Source organism: Cicer arietinum, chromosome 4 (assembly GCF_000331145.2).
Source record: "Cicer arietinum cultivar CDC Frontier isolate Library 1 chromosome 4, Cicar.CDCFrontier_v2.0, whole genome shotgun sequence".
Taxonomy (NCBI): Eukaryota; Viridiplantae; Streptophyta; class Magnoliopsida; order Fabales; family Fabaceae; genus Cicer; species Cicer arietinum.
The window spans coordinates 5,150,847-5,171,280 of NC_021163.2; the positions used below are offsets into that span (position 1 = coordinate 5,150,847).

A 20,434-nucleotide genomic window follows, 5' to 3' on the forward strand; every position below is an offset into this window, starting at 1 on the left:
TTTTTTACATGAGAATTAGAAAAATATATATCATCTGTTAGATCAAAATAAATAGTATGGATTTATAGTTTTATTTTAAATAAAACATACACCTCTGATTGTATCAATTATCACCCTAATCTTCTTAACATCACCCTCATGTTTACATTTGTAGTTACATATGCATTAGAGACACATATCTACCAAGGTTTGGTACTTAAAATAGTAAATCAAGCAAATAGAGTATTCCACAATACATGGGATCTTCGACGTCTTCGAGGTCAATCTCTTACATTGAATTGCACATTTTAACCACAATTAATAACGGAAAATGTGATAGTATCAACAAAATCCTTTTAAAAATGAAAATAAAAAATATTTTGTTTCTCTCACAAAGTTTATCCGTGAGACTAATAGTGAGAAAAAGAGAGAAGTTGAATAATTTTGGGATGAAGATCATGAACTAAGGATTCATGGTAGATTATATATTTTTTTTTAATAATTTCGAAATTTGTTTTTTTATGAGTTGAATAAACTAAATTCGTTGTTTAATATACCAGTCAATTTGTTTTGCTAATGGTTTCGATAAATTGGTCTTTGGAGCTGAATATTGATTATAAATTATCCAATAGATGAGGATGAATAAGAGAAGATGAAAGGGTGAATGAAAAATGAGAATTGATACACTGAGTATGTGTTATTTAAAATGAGACTTTAAATCTGAATCATTCTTTTTTTTCTAATGGTTAATATGTATTCCTTTCATTCTCACATAAAAATATCATTTTCACCTGCCAATTTTCAAAGAATAATACTACTTTTTACACATTATATGAAGATAATGTTCATAATTGGATGCAACTTACTAAAATTTAACACCTTTTATTGATTTTGTTTAAATGCATCTTGTCTTGAGATTTAAATTTGTTTTGTCTTAATGAGTATGTAACCATGTAAGAATTGCTCATTTTCGTCAGTTCCTTTTATCAAACAAATTTATGTTTAGTGTGTTTGTATTTATGGTGGAAATGTATCTAACACGTATTAGAATTGAAATTTCAACTTGTAGCTTTAACGAATTGTGGTACAAAATACATAGAACACGATAATCAATGATAGAGAGGCGAGAGACACAGACACACGATTCATCTTTGAACAAGTCTAATATTACACAATACCGGAAAGAAAAAAAAAAATAGGTCAATATTATATATATGAAAATGTTAATAAATGTCATGTATTTTGGTGATGAAGATATATAAAACATAACTAAGGAAGGAAGCACAGTGGACATTTAAGGTTTTAGAATTTCAATAACAAGAACAAGATTAAAGAAGGCAAATGATAGTCTAAATAATTTAATAGTCACTTTATTTGAAGCAAGTTCAAGTGAAGTAAATAAGTATGGGTCTCACATTTATTTAGTCTCTCTTTTTTATTTTTCTTGTTTATCGATCAAAAAAAAAAAATTATATTTATTTGTTCTTTCTCTCTTACTATTTACCTTTTTCTTATTTCTTTCAAACGAAACAGATCTTAAAAGCCTAAATACAGATAGAAAAAATATATTGAAATTTATATAATTCATATATTTAGAATTTATAAATAAATAAATAAATAAAAAGTATAATTTTTTACTTAATTTTTTTTTTTACTCTCTTTAACAAGTATCCTTAAAGTATTTCTTAACATGATCTTGTACATATTTAGTTTAGTTGTTCAATGTAGCTGTGGCTAACGTCTATGTATATCAAAATAGTAGTTAGTGTATTTGATTTATACTAACCTAGATTCCCAAGCATGATTTATTTCATGCTAACATTTTAAATAGTATTGTACCATACAGCCTGATGGACCCGAAATGTTTGTTGTCTCAAATCCACGCATTTCCTATAGTAAGTAAATTAAAAATGTTAGATGAAGGTATGATGACAAGAACTCGAAGTGGTTTGATGCTATGTTATTCTTAATCAAAGGGATACTTAACGATTGATGCACAACATTAATTTATACTTAATGTGATGTGATATTATAATTTATTGTTATATGTTATTATTAATTTGTGTCTAATATGATACTAATTTTTCACTAACATGTTTTTTTTTAATTTAACTGTTTCTAATAAACTCTCCTGAATATTCTTAGTACCAACAACCTAATAAGATATTTAAAAAAATATTTGAAACACAAATGTGTTTAAAAAAAACTTTTTAAAACACGGTTTGAATTTTCTATAAATATGTGTTTTAAAAAAAAAATTATTTTTTCGAAAGAAAATATATTCAATACATAAAATTCATTTTTCTAAAATACATTTGAGTACTGAAATTTTTTTAAATTTTTTATATACAAAGTTTAAATTTTTTCAACATTTTTTATAAATTGAATGGGCTAAATTTAGTTTATAAATTGAATGGGCTAAATTTAGTTTATATCTAAAAGGCCCAATATCTAACGATGCTTTTGTTGTTGTAATTATCTAACCATGCTAGTTTGCTAATTGCTAAGAATGTGTGCTAATTCCCTTTTTTTTCCATTAATTATTTCTCTAAATCATATCATTTGATTTAAATAAGTGCTTTACACGTATAATCAAGTTTTTATTTTGCATTTTATCAGTAATTTCATCATCTAAACATAACATTGTTTGTCTTGATCGACATTATTTAGTTTTTTTTGTTGTTGTAATATTCGTGTAATTCAAATTGATAAATTAATTTTGATCCACTATAGATTTACCAATGACTTTAGAGTAGTTAACGTTATAAATCTAAAGAGGTGTGTATTTTCGGTCACTTTAATGTAGTTAATATTTACCAATGACTTTAGAGTAGTTAATGTTTATCACAAAGATATTGTGAATTTATTCGCAAAGTCACCATTTTTTATTTTAACGATTTTAAATTTATATTATTATCTCTCAATTATTCTATGAATATACATGAATGGATTGATTTTGTGGTAAAATAAAATAATGTGTGAATTTGTGAAAGCAAATAATCCAAATTTCTAACCAACTTGATTGGAGAATTTGTTTTTGTCATGAACAAAAATTTATTTTTGAATCAATTTATTTTGTAAACTTGATTTTAGTTAAAAATAAATTAAATGTAAAGTGATTGATATTTAAATATACTAATATATAAGTAAATTGAATATAAAAATAATAGTTAAAGTCAAAAACAAAAAATTTTAACTTTAAATTAAAATTAATTTTTTGTGTCAGCAATCATTTTTATATTTTACCCAAATTTTGATCGGTGAATTAAACTAAACACATGTATTCCTTCAAAAAATTATTTTGAATCTATCTCAACTATTGAACAAACAAGCTATATATGAGTGTGTTTGATTTCACTATTGGGCGAGACAAAATTGATCCTACAAGTGTAAAATTAATTTCGACCTGTTTAGACTTGCTTGAATGAAATTGATTTTGCACCTATAGTTTATAATAACTATTTTTTTTACTAAAAGTTTATAAGAAATTAGAATTTTGAATTTATTTCATCTACCATTGATTTGTTATTCTCAAATTTATTGACACCTGATTTTTAAGAGAATATATTTAATTTTCATTCAACTACATTTAAGTTAGAATTAGTTTTATAAAACCGATTCATTTAAATTTTTTTTTGAATTGATTATAAGTGCAGCAGAATAAGTAATAAGAAGGATATTTCAAATTCAAACTCCAAATAAACTACTCTAACTACTATTTTAAAATATTTATTTATAAAAATAAAAAAACTTCACTCCAAAGTTAATACGTGGGCTAAATTACATATGTGGTATCTTAACTTAAATAACGTTTTAGTCATTTATCTTTTTTTTTTTCCCGAGTTGGTCATTTATTTTAATTTTAAGTGACAATTTGTTATTTTATGTTTTAAAATTTCAACAATGTTATCTTTTTTTATACAAAAATTTAAAAAATCATCAAAATTTTCAATCAAAACTCATAAAATTAATAATCATCTTCAATATAATGCAAATTTTAGAAAATGCATAACTCAAATATTCAAATACACTCATATTTTCATTTCCAACAACATCAAATAAAGAATGAAAATATGAATTTATTTCAAGATTTAAGTTATGAATTTGATTAAATTTGTATTTTATTGAAGATGATAATGAATTTTACGGGTTTTGTTTGAAAAATTTGATGATTTTTTTGAATTTTTGTAAAAAAAATGACAAACATTGTTGACATTTTAAAACATAAAATATCAAATTGTCACTTAAAATTAAAATAAAGGACCAACTCGGGAAAAAAAAATAAAAGACTAAAACGTTACCTGAAATTAAGTTAAGGACCGCATATGTAATTTAACCTTAATATGTGTCTAAATTTTTATTTTGCAAATTTAGTAACTTTTGTAAATTGAACACCATAATATTAAAAAAATTATTCAAGTCAAATATGTCGATCTTTTATTTTGAGATGTTTTTTAATAAGATATATTTTGACGTACGAAATAAATTGATTATCACATATAATTAAAAATAGTTAATTTTATTTAAAAATGTAATAGTATTTTTTAAATTACTTATCTCAATAACTTATTCCATGAAAATAAAATGGTCATTGAAAAATAAATTTTAAATTAAATAAAAGTTAATTGAGAAATAAAAACCCTAAATATAATAATAGTTAATATTTATTTATATTTTATATCATCAAATATCACTTTGTTGTTAATTATATTTAAAATACAAAACAATAATTTATGAATTTTGAAGAAATTTAACTACAAAACACACACAAATAAAATATGAAAGAGATGATAAACCCTGATGCTCAATATATTATATATTTTGGTATCCTTTTGAACCATCTAAACCATAGATAGATTTAAAAGACTAAATAAGATGAAAATGAATTTTTAGTAGTAATTTAGTTTTTGATTTGGGGTTTGGAAATGGTAAAAAGAAAAAGAAAAAGAAAAAGAAAAAAAAAGAGTGAAATTAGAAATAGATTTGGAGGTTTGACTTTGTGAGTTAGTGAGTTGTGAGTAGTAAGATCTCATTCTCTTCTCTTCCTCCTTTCCAAAATTCCAATCCCGTTTTCCTTCTTCTCTCTGTCTCCGGGGCCAGCCACTACACCACAACTCTCTCACACACAATCATCTCACTTCCTATTATTCTTACTGTAAGACACTCTCTCCTCTCTTTTTTCTGTTTTTCTTCTCTGCCCCCTCTTTTGTTTTTAAACCCATCCATCTCTAAATTCTAATTCTAAATTACAAATCTTTCATTTTCACTTTCCTTCTTTATAGATCACTCAATTTTGCTACTTTTTAGTTTTACCTTAACTCAATTCCAAATTTAATTACTGCCTCAATTTCTGCTCGTGCATCTTTGTGGGCCATTCATCATTCCAAACATGAACAACTTTTACTTTTAATTTTAATTCCAAATTCTTCTCATCACATGATGCATAAGTTTATCGTTTTCGCCAGATTATTTCACCAATTGTAGTAGGATTGTTATTACCAAATTAGGGGTAAAAAAAAAAGTGTCTTCTTTTACTGTAGTCAATGTCATATTCATTCAAAGTATGAACAAGTTTTACTTTTAATTTACATGATGCATAAGTTTGTCTCTTTTGCGGTTTGATGCCACAAGTTGTAGTAGGATTACCAAATTAGGGGTAAAAATTGAAAAATTTGTTATTCATTTGTAGTCAATGTCATAATCACTGATGATGCTTGTGTTTTTTGGATTTTGATTAGTGTGGTGATAGATTTTTCGGTGATCAAACCTTTACATATGCAAACCATGTCAAGGAAATGAAGCTTGGATTCGACAAGAAATGGGTTGTGTAATTAGTCGAGAAGTGCAATCGGGTATAGTTTCTGAGGTGAAGGAGGAGAAGAGTTTGACTGTTGAGTCTAATAGGACGGTTGAAGAAGTGTCGACGAGCAGAGGTGAGGGGAATGTGGTAGAGGTTCATAATGGTGAGAAGGTGAAGGAGAAGGAGGAGAAGAGTGACGGTGATGGGGTTCAGCGGCCAAAGGGTGAAAGAAGAAGATATAAGCCTAATCCGAGGTTAAGCAATCCACCGAAGCATTTGCAAGGGGAGCAAGTAGCAGCTGGATGGCCATCTTGGCTTACAGCAGTTTGTGGGGAAGCTCTTAATGGGTGGATTCCACGGAAGGCTGACACATTCGAGAAAATAGATAAGGTTGGTTTGTATTTATTGTCAAAATTTTGGACTTTAGTTTATATGTTGGGTGCATGTGTTACACTTAAACTTGAAATGTATTTGATATGTCATGCCGTATCGGAGATACATGGATGTGTTTTGAAGTTGAGATTATGTTTGATTGATGTTGTGAGTTGTGATAGTGTTTTCCAAAATCATGATGCATTGTTTGTTGGAATGATCAATTTGTGTGCATGGTTAAAATGAATCAAATCCTCATTATTTGAAGCACAATACTTCAAATTGTGTAGAATTTCTCGTTTGTTTGTGCTAACATATTTCTTCTGTACTCTAACTCTTGTTTCGTTTTTTATATTCCCTTCGTTTAGATCGGTCAAGGAACATATAGTAATGTGTACAAAGCTAAAGACACGATAACGGGTAAGATAGTTGCATTGAAGAAGGTTCGATTTGACAATTTGGAACCTGAGAGTGTAAAATTTATGGCTAGAGAGATCCTTATATTGCGAAGATTGGATCATCCCAATGTTATAAAGTTAGAAGGTTTAGTTACATCTAGAATGTCGTGGAGTTTGTATCTGGTGTTTGATTACATGGTACACGATTTAGCTGGACTTGCTGCAAGCCCTGATATCAAGTTCACAGAGCCTCAGGTTAGACCAGGTTTGCTTTAATTAATAATTTGAGAAATAAAATCAATGTCGTTTGGTACACTTTCTTTTCAATTGCAGTATTTGATGACTCCAAATACTTGTTTATTGCAGGTAAAATGTTACATGCATCAACTTCTATCAGGACTTGAGCATTGTCATAATCGACATGTACTTCATCGCGATATTAAAGGATCAAATCTTCTGATTGACAACGAAGGTGTACTCAAAATTGCTGACTTTGGACTTGCATCTTTCTTTGATCCAAACCGTAGGCATCCCATGACTAATCGTGTGGTTACCCTTTGGTACCGGCCTCCTGAGTTGCTTCTCGGTGCCACAGATTATGGTGTGGGTGTGGACCTTTGGAGTGCTGGTTGCATTTTAGGAGAATTGTTGTACGGGAAACCTATTATGCCTGGTCGAACAGAGGTGATAATCTAATATGCCTTGTTTAGGTTTTATAGAACTTTCCATTTCTCTCAATCTAGGCCAACAGTTAACGTGTTACTTCAACAAGTTTTCTATTTTGAGTTGCTGCATAATCTGATAAATATTTTACAACAGACCCAATCGTGTAAGCCTTTGTTGAGCCTTAAAATTTATCGGCGGCAGTAGAATAGATCAAATTGTACTCAGAAAATGTAAAATCCAGTAATTGAAGAGATTGTACTAGATCAAGCAATGCACCCTCATTAGTCGCCCTTTTTAATTGATATACTAGATCTTATGCTTAGTTCTAACCTATGAAGCACAGACAGCTCTCCAAAGTGTTGTTTCAGCGTGTCGGATACGTTACATACACTGACTCTTCTCGGACACGCCCTGGACACGTGTCAGACACCTCTTAATGATGTCCAATTAAAAAAAAATGGTTCCAGCACCTATTAGACACGTCTTGGAATGAGCAGACACCTGCTCTTGGACAGACACTCCTAACCCTAATTAGATTTTTCACTGATGTCTCTTATCATTTTTTAAGGATCATTGTCATAGGATTAACTAGTTGGTATTAAAGACATGACTCATCTTCTTATCTTAGGATTATTTATTTAAGGATTGCAATATAAATTATTCCTCTTGGTCGTAGTATTTTCTTAGGATTGCATAAATCTTAATTCTCAATTTAGATTTTTGGACATTAGCCATGTAACGGTGTCTGTGTCGAAGTGTGTGCTTCGTCGATTGTAAGTTGTAACCTCTCTCTCACACGCATAGTTTGAGGGAATATTTATTGCATTAAGGACATTTTCGGGCTATTTGAAATCTCTGGGATGTTTTCTGACCCTTTTCTTCGACATTTTACACAGGTGGAACAACTGCATAAGATATACAAGCTTTGCGGTTCACCTTCTGAGGAGTATTGGAAGAAGTCAAAGTTGCCTAATGCTACCTTGTTCAAACCTCGCGAGCCATACAAAAGATGCATAAGAGATGTATTTAAAGAGTTTCCACCTTCTGCTCTGCCCCTTGTCGATACTCTTCTTGCAATTGATCCAGTCCAACGGAAGAGTGCCTCAGATGCTCTAAGAAGTGAGGTGGGCTTTTGGAAATTCTTGACCTTTTTTTTTTGTCATTAAAATGCAGGCAGGGCTGTTTTTAAATTTTTTACTGCCTTGTTATTGATATTTGTATTTCTTGCCAATTAGGCTATCTTAATCTGCTTGATTCTGATCTATTCTTGGTGCATATAAATTGTCTAGAACACGTACTCAGGACTTGTGTGTGAAACATATACAGCTGCATACTCTTTGTGATCCCTGACTTATTTATGATGTATAACTAGTTATATCAGACATGTATCACTCAATTACAACATGTGTACCACTTAACTTGGAAGGTCAATTCACTGTCTTTTTTCTTTGGAATAATGTTAATAAAGGTCCTAAATTTGGAGTGAGTGACGTGTTTCAAATGATCGGGATAAATTACATGGACATTCCAAAGTTAGTGTTTATGGAATGAAACTTCTCATGAATCTGATGTAGATGTTATCTTTGTCAAATTTAGATGTTCTTTTCTATACTCTTGGCCATATATTTTACTCTGCTTGTCTATGCTATTTTTTTGCAGTTCTTTACAACAGAACCTTATGCTTGTGATCCTTCTAGTCTTCCAAAGTATCCCCCAACCAAGGAAATGGATGTTAAACGACGCGACGATGAAGCAAGAAGGTACCTACTCTTAAGTTTGCTTTATGCATACTAGAAGTGAGACACACATGAAATGCTCGTGTGAATATTTTTTTTAAATGATTTATGAAAAAGGATTAGGCGAGAGAAAGTGGGAGAAAGATATGAACATTGAGGATAAAATGGAAGGCGTTCTTAGCCAGAAGAGTCTATTTTATATTATGCCATGATTAGGCGACAACCTTATATATTATCTTGAGTAACTAAGAGATATGCAAATAATTATGCCTCTTTTGGAACTTTTTGGGCAAAAAGTGGAGACTGAAAAACTGTACATATTTTCTTTATTAACCATAGTGACATGATTGCTTTTAATTATGATCTAAGACTATCACTGAATGTGAACATCACCTAATAATAGGGGTCTTCGTCAACTTTCTTACACCTTGACATTTATAGAAATAAGTGGATTTAAAACTGTTCCTTTTTTATTTTTGGTTGAATATGCAAGTTTTAAATTAGTAACCCCTATTATCTTTAACCAACTTTGAGTTGCTGTGAATATGAATGTTCAGATCAAGAGCTGCAGCCAAAGCTCGAGTTGATGGGGGAAAGAAGCATCGGACACGTGATCGTGCTGTAAAAGCTGCTCCTGCTCCTGAAGCCAATGCTGAGCTTCAACACAATATTGATGTATGTTAAACCGAATTACTTCTATTGATAATCATAAGTATAGTTTGGTGCATCGGTTTATGAGATCTCACAATAGATGTGCTTTTACAATTTTATAGAATCATCCAAGAATGCATAATTAAATAACATGATTAAGAATAGGTAGAAAGTACTGTTGGGATTTGGAAACTGTACTTCTTGCGTTTCTCGTTGGGACTAGGGGTGGAAGCAGAGCTTCACATTGCATACTTATTCTAGAAACTCGTAGGCCAAATCTGACGTGTTACATGTAAAAGGTTTTTTGGGTCCAGCATGACCTTTTTGAAATTTTGATCTAGCCTGTTAGTCTAATTAAAGACCTTTCATCTGACCTATCTCAAAGTAAGCTAAAGGACTAATAGTCCAAAAGAACAAAATTTATCCAAGATAAAGCCTTTAAAGTTTGTCACTGCATAAATATATTGACTCAGGTCTTTGTTATTATAGGTCAATATGCTTAAATCTTTAGAAGAGTAAGTAGGTATATGATTTTAACCCATTATAAAAAATAAAAAATCTTATTACAATTATAACAATAAAAATGTTATTATATTGTTTATACTTATCTAAATAGATTTTTTAGCTGGCATATGACATGACCTTTTTAGTTAAATATATTTTTCAAAAAGCCTTAACCTTGTTTATTTAAAAATCACCCAGCTTGGCCTGGACCTGACTTAAGTTATGCCACAGACTCCTGTTAAGCGGTCTGGACCATTTCAATTCCTAATTAGAACATCAATATATGGTAATAATGATTTCAAGAATTAGATTGGTAAGATGTAATGCTCAATTTGTTTGAAAAAGTGGAAATAAACTAGATGGCTAGATGGTGATAAAAGCTATTGGTGTGCTTCTGCTTTTTTGTTTTTGGTTGTGTAAGAATCTTCTATTGTCACGTTTCTTCATGTTCCGCTACTTTCCTTGTGATATTATTCATTTTCATCTTTAATAGAAAATATACATTATTATGATTGAAATTAAAAAGCTAGCATTGACTAAAATTTGATCCTATGATTTCATGTGTTACAGAGAAGGCGTCTAATCACTCATGCTAATGCTAAGAGCAAGAGTGAAAAGTTCCCTCCGCCGCACGAAGACGGACAACTTGGCTTTCCTTTGGGAGCTTCAAATCATATTGATCCAGATATAGTTCCTCATGATGTCTCTTTGGATTCAATGTCATATACATTTTCAAAGGAACCGTTCCAAGCTTGGTCAGGTCCCATAGGTAATCATCCTACTACCAATGGTATCACGAAGCGGAAGACGAAAAACACTGCAAATGATGCATTGGATTTATCAAAACCTTATAAAGGAACCCTCAAGGATAAGGGTAAAGGAAAGAAAATCATAGCTTAAATATTTATTACATTCTTATAGTCAAATTAAAAAATCAAATCTGTCTATGCTGCCTCATTTTTTGGTGTTGGAATCCAAATGCTGCTTAATGCACTTCTAAAAATATGTCTTGTTGCATGCTTGCTTCTTAATTCCTTCTTATCAAGTTGTAAAACCATTTCCCCCTATTTTTAAACCATTTTTTTCCATAGTGTTAATTTTTTTTCAATTAGATAAGGTTTTTTAGAGAGAGGGAGGTACTGTTGAGTCTGTTGGCATGATAGAGAATTAGTGTGATGTACATCGTGATATTTTTGTTTTTGTACTCGTGTTAATATCTGAAATCTGTTTTAATTTGATGAGAATTGCAATAAATTTGAGTTGTGGTCCTCATGTATAGTCTTCAATTGTAACAAAAACCAAAGTTATGTTGTGCTCCTCATGTATGTTTCGTTTGGTAAAATTAGTCTGACAGTTGTTTAATTAATTGAAATATATATTAGTCGAAAGTTGTTTAATTAATTGAAATATTTGATATAATTAACAGTTTAATTAGTTTAAAATTTTAAAATGACATAAAATGATATTTTTAATTAAAAAATAATTTAACGAATTAATGTTTAAAATATTTTAAAAGTAGTAATTTAATTTTTATATTAATATAAATTTATAGTTCTATTTTTATTATTTTATTTATTTTAATTTTTAAATTAAAAAATTTAATAAATTATTTGATTTAAATTTTAAATTATTTATAAATAATAAAAATATTAATTAATAAATTATTTATTTGACATACTTTTTACTTATTTAGTTAGTTTATTTATTTTAAATTATAATAAATAAATTATTTTAAATTATTTATATCAAAATATCATTTATTGAAATTATTTTAATTTTTAAATATATAAAATATTTATTTAATTTATAATAAATAAATTATAAAAGACAAAAAATGATTTTAATTACAATAATAAATGTAAAATTAGAAGAAATTTTTTTGATAATTTATAAGTTCATAAACTACTTGAACTAACTTATAAAAAATCTATAAACTCATAAGTCTTATAGCTTATAAGCTACAAGCTAAAAACTCGATTTTATGATTCGTGTGCTAGAAAATTATATATATTTTTTTTCATGGCTATTAATATCAGCTAAACTTTTGCTTCAAAAAAAAAAAAAAATACAATTAACTAGTGTGTAACTGTGCGCATAGAAATAATTTATATTGTTGACAAATATATTGCTCCATTAATATACATATCAAATGTGGTTGACTATGTTTTTGGCATAGTTAATTTATATAATTTTTGTGTTGAAACTCGTATAATAAATTTAAATGACATGAAATGCATAAATTTAAATCATATAAACCAAAACCAAATATTCAATCTCATACATAACAAATAAGTAACTTATAAAAGAAAAAAGTTTTATCTATTAAGGTAGTTTCATCTATACGTTTATAAAGTATTGAAAGTTATGTTGTACACACTTGTAATATCCATACATAGATTTTCTTCGTCATTTAAAAATAAGAATTTTTAATCATTTTTTGTGTGACTTTTTTACCCTTAAAATAGCCAAATAGACTCCATCAAAAATAGAAGTAGAAGTACCAACTCGTTCCTTCTTCAAAATTGAGACACGTCCCTATTCTTCTATTTTTCGTGTGTTATTACTTTTGTAATATTTAGCATTCATTAATAAAAAAATAAATAGTAAATTTAATATATCTAATTTATATCTATATGTTTTTAAAGAGCATTTGTATATGTAAAGTGGTAGTACTGTAACAATATGGACTAAAATATAAGAAAAATTTAACTAATTTTACAACATTTAATGCTATTATTATTAAGGTTAAATAAGGTTTTGGTTCATTCTTAAATTCATTTTCGTAAATGTCGATATTATTAAGTTGAACATTTTATTTTGAACCTATGACCTCATAGTGATAAAATTTATCATCTCTTATAAAATAAAATAAAGATAAGTTTTTTATCTTTATAAATATATCATATTTCATTTTTAGTCCCTTCAAATAATTTTTTTTTTAATAATACTCCAAATATTTTCCGTCATTAATTTTAGTATTGATTTTAAAAGAAATTAGTGTTAACACATGTATCGTACGGGTATTTGAATTAATGTGATAAAAAAAATTTGACAATGTTAATATGGTAATTAAATGTCATATTAGACATAAATTAAATATAAATATCATGAAAATAATAATTTTATCTCATAAAAAATAATGAAACATAGTCCTTTTTTATTTCAGCACTATATAGTCCTTAAATTGTAATGCGTCCGTTAAAATATCCAATATGAGTTGGGTTCGAATTCGACATAACATTAATTTATTTTCTCAATTTATTATGGATGTAGATATGTTGTCCTAAAACTATAGTTCATAACTCTTATATATTGATATACATTCATTCCCTAAACACCGTTAACAAGACAAAAATTACTCCAACACATTTTCACATAAGGACACAAATTCAAACACCAATCTACTGCTGAAATTAAATGTTTCTGCAAAAGTTGATATAGCGAGGCAACACACCTTAATACTCTTTCAATACGAAATAACTCTTGTAACACAATTCTAACAAAATCCGTTCCCATTTTCATAGATTTTAATATAGATAGTTGAGTTATTTTGGAAGAAAATGCATCAGAAATGTAAATAATAAATGCTTGCATTTTTCAATGTTCAAGAATGCATCAAATAAACAAAAAGAAGAAGCAATTAAAAATTGATGAAACTGGAGAATAGAAACGATGGTTTCTAGAGAAGAAATAAAATCGTGCTTTATCAAAATAGGGAATCAGTGTTTTTTGCTTGGGGAATATAGAATCGGTGTTTAAGGGAATGGAAGAACCTTGTTTTTCTTTCGAAACTAAATGAAGTATTTTTCAACCAAATGAGTGGCTACTACATTGTTTTCTATTTTTCATGAGATAAACTTATAAAATTTGAATTTGATAGTATACCATTTATTGAAAAAATCTGCTGTCACTATTAATAGGTTTTCTAATAAATATATATTTAAATGTATAATTTACAAAAAAAAAATATTATTAATTAATTACAGATTATTATTAATAATAGAAACTGAATATAATCCTACATCTTTTAATAGATGACAAGCAAACTTGTCAAAAAAAATATTTGGTCTTAGCCAAAAAAATTAAATTTTATAATATTATAATGTATATATTCACATGTATTATCTGAAATTTTTAAATAATTTTTTTATGTATGTTTATAACAAGAATCTCACCTATAAAAATTTATATTTTCAAATAAGGATTAATTGAATATGATTTCTAAATTTTAAGTGTTTAAAATTTTTATTTAATTTATAATTTATTAGAAAATTCTAAATTTTTATAAAAAAAAAATATTCTGGTAATTTTGTAAACATGACTGTAAAAAAAAATTAAAAAATTCAAATCAAACACATAATTTGAGTTAAAAATAGATATCAAAATCATTGATAGAAAAAATTTAAGGAACCATTATTTGAAGAAATTTTTTAGATAGAGTAAAAATGAAATATGATATATTTATAGAAATCACAAATATATTTAACTTTATTATTATTATTATTATTATTATTATTATTATTATTATTATTATTATTATTATTATCTCAAAATGTCTTTCATCATAACATTTTCCATACTGAAATAAATGTAATTACTTTTTTTTATAAAATTAGTAATATATACGCAATTAGTTATTTTATTTATAATTGAGTCTGAAAGTAGTGATAAATTAGTAATATTAATAAGAGGTTTATTTAAAAAATAATAATATGCATTTAATAATTTTTTTAATAAAAACCTTATATTCACAAACAATTATTTTTTCAACTGAAGATTATAAGTTGGTGTTTCTTCTATCTCTATAATACTTATGAAAGCCTTCAAAAATACATATGTATTAGTTAATACAAACTATATTTTACATATTTCCATGATCAATCCAACACAATTTGAAAACTTAAGTGTAGGGCCTGTCAAAGGCCCAAACTACTGAGGCTAGGGCTTTAAACCTCCCAAAAATATTAATTTTTCATATATTAAAAGGCCTCAAGAGAAAAAAATTATTTAATTACAGAAAGTAAAATGCCTCACACAGGTATAAAAATATACACCATACTCACTTAAAATATTTGTCAATTTAAAAAGCAAGAAGAAAGGTAAAATTTATATAAAATATTATTATTAACATTAAATCTTTGTTTTTCTTTTTTCAATGAGTATTTTAGAATTCACATTAGACTTTGATAAGTGTTGAATCAGTTCTCTTGAATATAGAAATAACAGAGAAAAGAAATCACTTTATAATTTCTTATCATAGTGAACTTGTGCTAAAGTTATTTGTCAATAAAATAGTTTGTGATACTCTACAACTCTCCAACAATTTCAGTGTCTATTCAGATTTTTAAATCTAATAATATAATGTTAATTTGACAATAAATAATGAGATTAATGATATTGTCAAAAGTTTCAATCTAGTAGTATTTTATACATTTTTTAATAAATATTAGAAATGTACGAGCAACCATCAAAATAGTATAGTTAAAAGGAACCCACGTCATTCTTTTTCACTAGATACCACTTATTTTTAGTTGTTGTTTTTTTAAACCATTTGGGTTTTTAGGTTTTGGATTGGACCATTGAAAGGAGTTCTTGTAGATAAAGAACCCTTATAGAAGTGAAAATAAGTAAATAATTGAACTCAAATTATTAAAGAGATTTAATTAAAAATGAATTATTCAATAACATTTATGTTTAAATTTTAGTTGACGTTTAAATTTTAGTTGAAATAATTCTTGATTAAATTTTATTTATCTTTGATGAAACTCTAAAATTACACTGTTATTTCTCTATTAATCAGAGAGAGAGTAAAAAAAAAATGAAAATATTAAAGTTAAAAAAATATATATCTATAAAGAGGTGAATTATGTAAAAGGAAAAAAAGACTACATTGAACCAAATAACCTAATATATAACAAAAATTATATTTTTGGTGTAAACATGATATCACTATTTTGAGTTGGATAACACAACATCAACGACAAATAGTTCGTTCAAAAAATTTAATGTTATTATATTTATAGAGTTAAACTCAAGACCTTTGATTAAATTAGAGAAGAGATTTGTGTTATATCAGTTAAAGATTCACTATAATTGAGAGAACTTTTATGATGTGAATAGTTTATATTTTAAAATAAGAGATTTGTTACTATTAAATTTGACAAAATATATACACATAATTATGAGGGAAAAAATGGAAATTTTAAATCAAATTATTATTATTTATTTTGACACTGCTTTTTTTTTACTAAAAATATATATATTCAGTCATTCAAATTGCTAAAATACATTTAAAAAAACACAAATTCAAAGTCTAGCAAAACTGAAAAGAATTAATCAATAAATAAATTCACAACACTCAAATTAATACCATCAACTAGAAAAATTAAAAGTTATAGATGTAAAAAAAAATTAAAGTGATCAAAATACTCATATCTCATGTCTAACACTCAAGTTAGGGACCATGAAATTATAATTAATCGAAATTGATTTGTCAATTTAAACTAAACGAATAATACAACAAGACATAAAAAAAAATTGCAAAAAAAAAAAAGTTACAGTAAGACAAAAAAAAATTACTTGATATACGTAAAAGTTACAAGTTTATATAAAATGAGAGAAAAAATTGTGTGAATGGATTATTATGAGCCCAAAAATGATTTCGAACAACTTTTCCAATGGATTAACTAATATGTAAGAGATTAGTAGAGGAATAGACACCTAGATTTATATAAATATGAAAATAGTTCAAACCACTCCTTTTTGTTTGATTATCTTTCAAGAAACTTTTTAATTAGAAGCAGATGAAGGTGGTCTTATTGCTATTGTTATGCAGTCTATTGGTTTTAGTTTGTGACTTTATCTTGTTTCAACTCTATTTACATGTTTCGGATATATTAAACCTTTGTTCTACACCATAAAAGGAATGTGGTCTTGTTGTATTTTGTTAAATAACTTTAGATGTTTTTGGTTATTAGTTACTTATACTAGTTAAGTACACTAATTAGTAGATATAATTATTTATATTAGCTACTAGTTAAGTACACTAATTAGTAAATATAATTATTTATATTATTTATACTAACTAGTTATACTATCTTGTATATTATTTGATATCTATATCTAGAGATTCAAAAATATTTTTTACAAAAGAAAAATATGGAATAAAAATGCAAACCGTTATTAATTAAGAAAACACGAATATTTAATTTGTCTTCAAAATTAAAAGAAAAAATTGTAATATTATAAATTTTATAAAGAAATAGGTAAAAATTATCTATAATATTTTCATATAAAAAATATTTAATTCTCTAATGTAAAAGGAAGAAACATAAAGTGTGTAATAAAATAAGAGATAAATATAATAAGAGTAGAGATGAAACAAAATTATAGAAAGATGGTAGGACAGCCTCTATTTTTTATTATTGAAACACAATATTTAAAAGTGTATTAAACTAAGAAATAAGTTTTCTATTAATTAAAAAAAAAAAAAAAGTTAAGGGACCAGAGCCCATCATGACGCAATGTATAAATCCGCCCCTGGCAAAACTCTGCCGTTATGTATAAATTTTTTATTAATAATTATATTATTTTATCTACAAAAGCATAATAATTTTTTACATTTTAAAATTCTTTAAAATTATAATAACGAAAACTAACTGTTAGAAGATAGATAATGATGGCACGAAATTTGCACACTTATGCATGGCCCCAGAATCACTTATAATAATGACTTGATAGATAATTATAAATTTTTGTCAAAACAAAAAAGAGACAGACGAATAATTGCACTTGTTTATTTTGAACTTTGGGGCCACATTGCTTTTTTTAAGGATTCTCCTTAATCAGCAACGTGATACATGCTGAATGTTGCCGTCCATCTTCCAAAGTATTTATTATTTATATTCTCACTGTTCAAAATATAAATAAACTAGTGCCTTGAACGTCTAATTTTTATTTTTTTTATTTATAAAAAACCTTTGAATAAATTAAATTAAATTATATCATTAAATATCCATTATAAAATACGCATAAAGAAATTGTAACAAAAAAGTACACATAAAAAATTATAAAATATTTTGGAAAAATTTTAATAGTTAGAAGAAGTCCTGTTTATACCAAAAATAAAGAAGTCTTTATTTTTTTAGAAATACTCATTAGTAGTATTATAATTATAATTTAAGTTTCTTAAAAAACTATTACTTTTTTGACAAAAAATATTAAACTATTATATTGACACCATGATTGGATAACAAAAATTTATATAAAAAATTAACGAAATCTTTATTTTCTCAAGTGAAGTTGCCATTAACATTTTTATTATCATGTTTAAAATTTTTATTTTTGATAAAATTTGAACTATTTTCTACATCATTTACTTCCAGTTTCAAATTGAAATATCAGTTTCTCCAAATTATAATTTATGGATATGAATTGTTTATTTGTTGAGTTTTTATATATTAAAATATGTAAAGTGATATAGAAATAAATATGTGTGACAATAATCAATAATTATAGCCATTAAAACACATATCTAAAACCTCACATCTGAAATGTTTATAATATAGTATCAACTGGATTAAATTTATTATTAATCACCAATTTTATTTTACCAATGTCTCTAATTTATGTGTACTAATTCAAAATTTAATATTACTAATAGTAATTATTTCTCCTTCCCCATTTTTTATAAATATATTAGATAATAACATTTTCTTGAAGAATGGAATATTAGTAACATTAATAAAAAATTAAAAATTGCATTTTAACTTAAAGAGTGTCTCACACAGTAATTGAAGGGAATTGTTTAAAAATCATTTGAAATAAGTAATTAATGAAAGCAAGAATCAGTATTGTTTAATTGCTTTCTAAAATTGTTGATTTATATAAAATATAATTATAGACTTTTCATGTAGTTGTTTTAAAATTCAGATTTGAAAGTATATACTTTTATTTTTAAATCAATTTTTTTATTAAGAAAGATGAAAACAAAAAATATAAAATATAGAATATAGAATAAAAATATATGTAAAAGAAAATTTTCATATACTATACGTGTACGTTTTACATTTTTATGAAGGACAATAAATATAGATAGAATAAGTTAAAGACAATGAGTTCAATCAGTTGTGGATAGCAAATCATTCATTTATTAATTTGTAGTATTTCCTAAATTAAGATAAAGAATATTATTTTCATCATTTTCTTTTATATATTATTTTTGAATTTATCTTTAAAAAAAATATAATTTCTGAATTTGTAACTATTGAAAATAATCAACGTATCTCCTTCTTAAATAATGTTACGTAGAAACAAAATAAAAATAAAAATTATATACGTATATTTTTTTTTTACAAATATTATTTATGTACAAAATTTTGTAAATATATAAATACTATTGTAGATAGTTCTAAAACAAAACAAAAGAGATCATAAATTTAAGAATAAGGTTTTCTAAAAATATATGTAGGAATAATACTTTTGTTTGTTTAAAAATATGTAATATTTACCGCTATAAATGACTCAGTTTTATGGAGAAAATGAATAAGACATATGCAACTTGATGAGTTTAGCAAAATCAATTTGTTAGTAAACATATTTCTATAAGTAACATATTATGGAGGTTAGGAAAAAAGAAATAAGTTTTTAAGTCACAATGATCAAGCCGTTTTAAATTAAAAGGAATATATGATAAGCTTTTAAGAGTAGTTTTCCTTAGATGGATTCCCCGTGAATAAATGAGTGGTTAATTACAGAAGATATATAATATACGGCTGTTAGGCTGCAGTGGCCATTTCCACATTCATGAGATTTCCGTTCATGGGTCAAATCACGTGCCATTATTTTTCTAAAATATTTCCACATGCAAATTCTACATACTAATATAGTAATATAAGATTCATTGTTTGTCTATCTAAACTCTTTTATTTGTATTTTTTACAAATCTTTTTTTATTTATATAGTCAATGCATAAAAATTTAATTTTTATTTATATTATGTTTTCTTGAAATTATTAGAATCTTTAACTGGTGTAGTGTTTTCAATAGTTGACTGATTTATAATTTGATAAATAAGCACATGGAATTTTTTAGCAGGTCGTCTTTTCAATAGTTGACTAATTTATTATTTGAGAAATAAATATATGCAATAAATGTTATTTTTTTCATTTATTGTAATTTATAAATTTTAAATAGCATATATATAAATATATTTTTCTTAAAAATGAAGGCATATAAAAATGAAAAAAAGCCATGTTTGGTAATTCAAAATATATAAGTAATTCTTAACTATTTGTTAAAATAGAAGAAGTTAATTCTTAACTATTTGTA

General features: G+C 26.1%; 1 protein-coding gene across 1 annotated transcript; it reads left to right on the top strand.

Annotated features, from left to right (window-relative positions):
• Window positions 1–4,973: 4,973 nt before the first annotated feature.
• Window positions 4,974–11,376, top strand: LOC101488290 (probable serine/threonine-protein kinase At1g54610). The gene is made up of 8 exons (XM_004495712.4): window positions 4,974–5,134; window positions 5,718–6,169; window positions 6,520–6,804; window positions 6,916–7,233; window positions 8,112–8,339; window positions 8,875–8,975; window positions 9,509–9,626; window positions 10,677–11,376. The coding sequence occupies exons 2-8, from the start codon at window positions 5,798–5,800 to the stop codon at window positions 11,004–11,006; spliced, it is 1,752 nt and encodes a 583-aa protein (XP_004495769.1). The 5' UTR covers window positions 4,974–5,134; window positions 5,718–5,797; the 3' UTR covers window positions 11,007–11,376.
• Window positions 11,377–20,434: the final 9,058 nt, after the last annotated feature.

Coding starts and splice junctions, on each gene's coding strand:
- LOC101488290 (XM_004495712.4), top strand. CDS start 5,798: ATGGGTTGTGTAATTAGTCGAGAAGTGCAATCGGGTATAGTTTCTGAG. Junction 8,976..9,508: donor CGCGACGATGAAGCAAGAAG/GTACCTACTCTT, acceptor ATGAATGTTCAG/ATCAAGAGCTGCAGCCAAAG. Junction 9,627..10,676: donor AGCTTCAACACAATATTGAT/GTATGTTAAACC, acceptor CATGTGTTACAG/AGAAGGCGTCTAATCACTCA.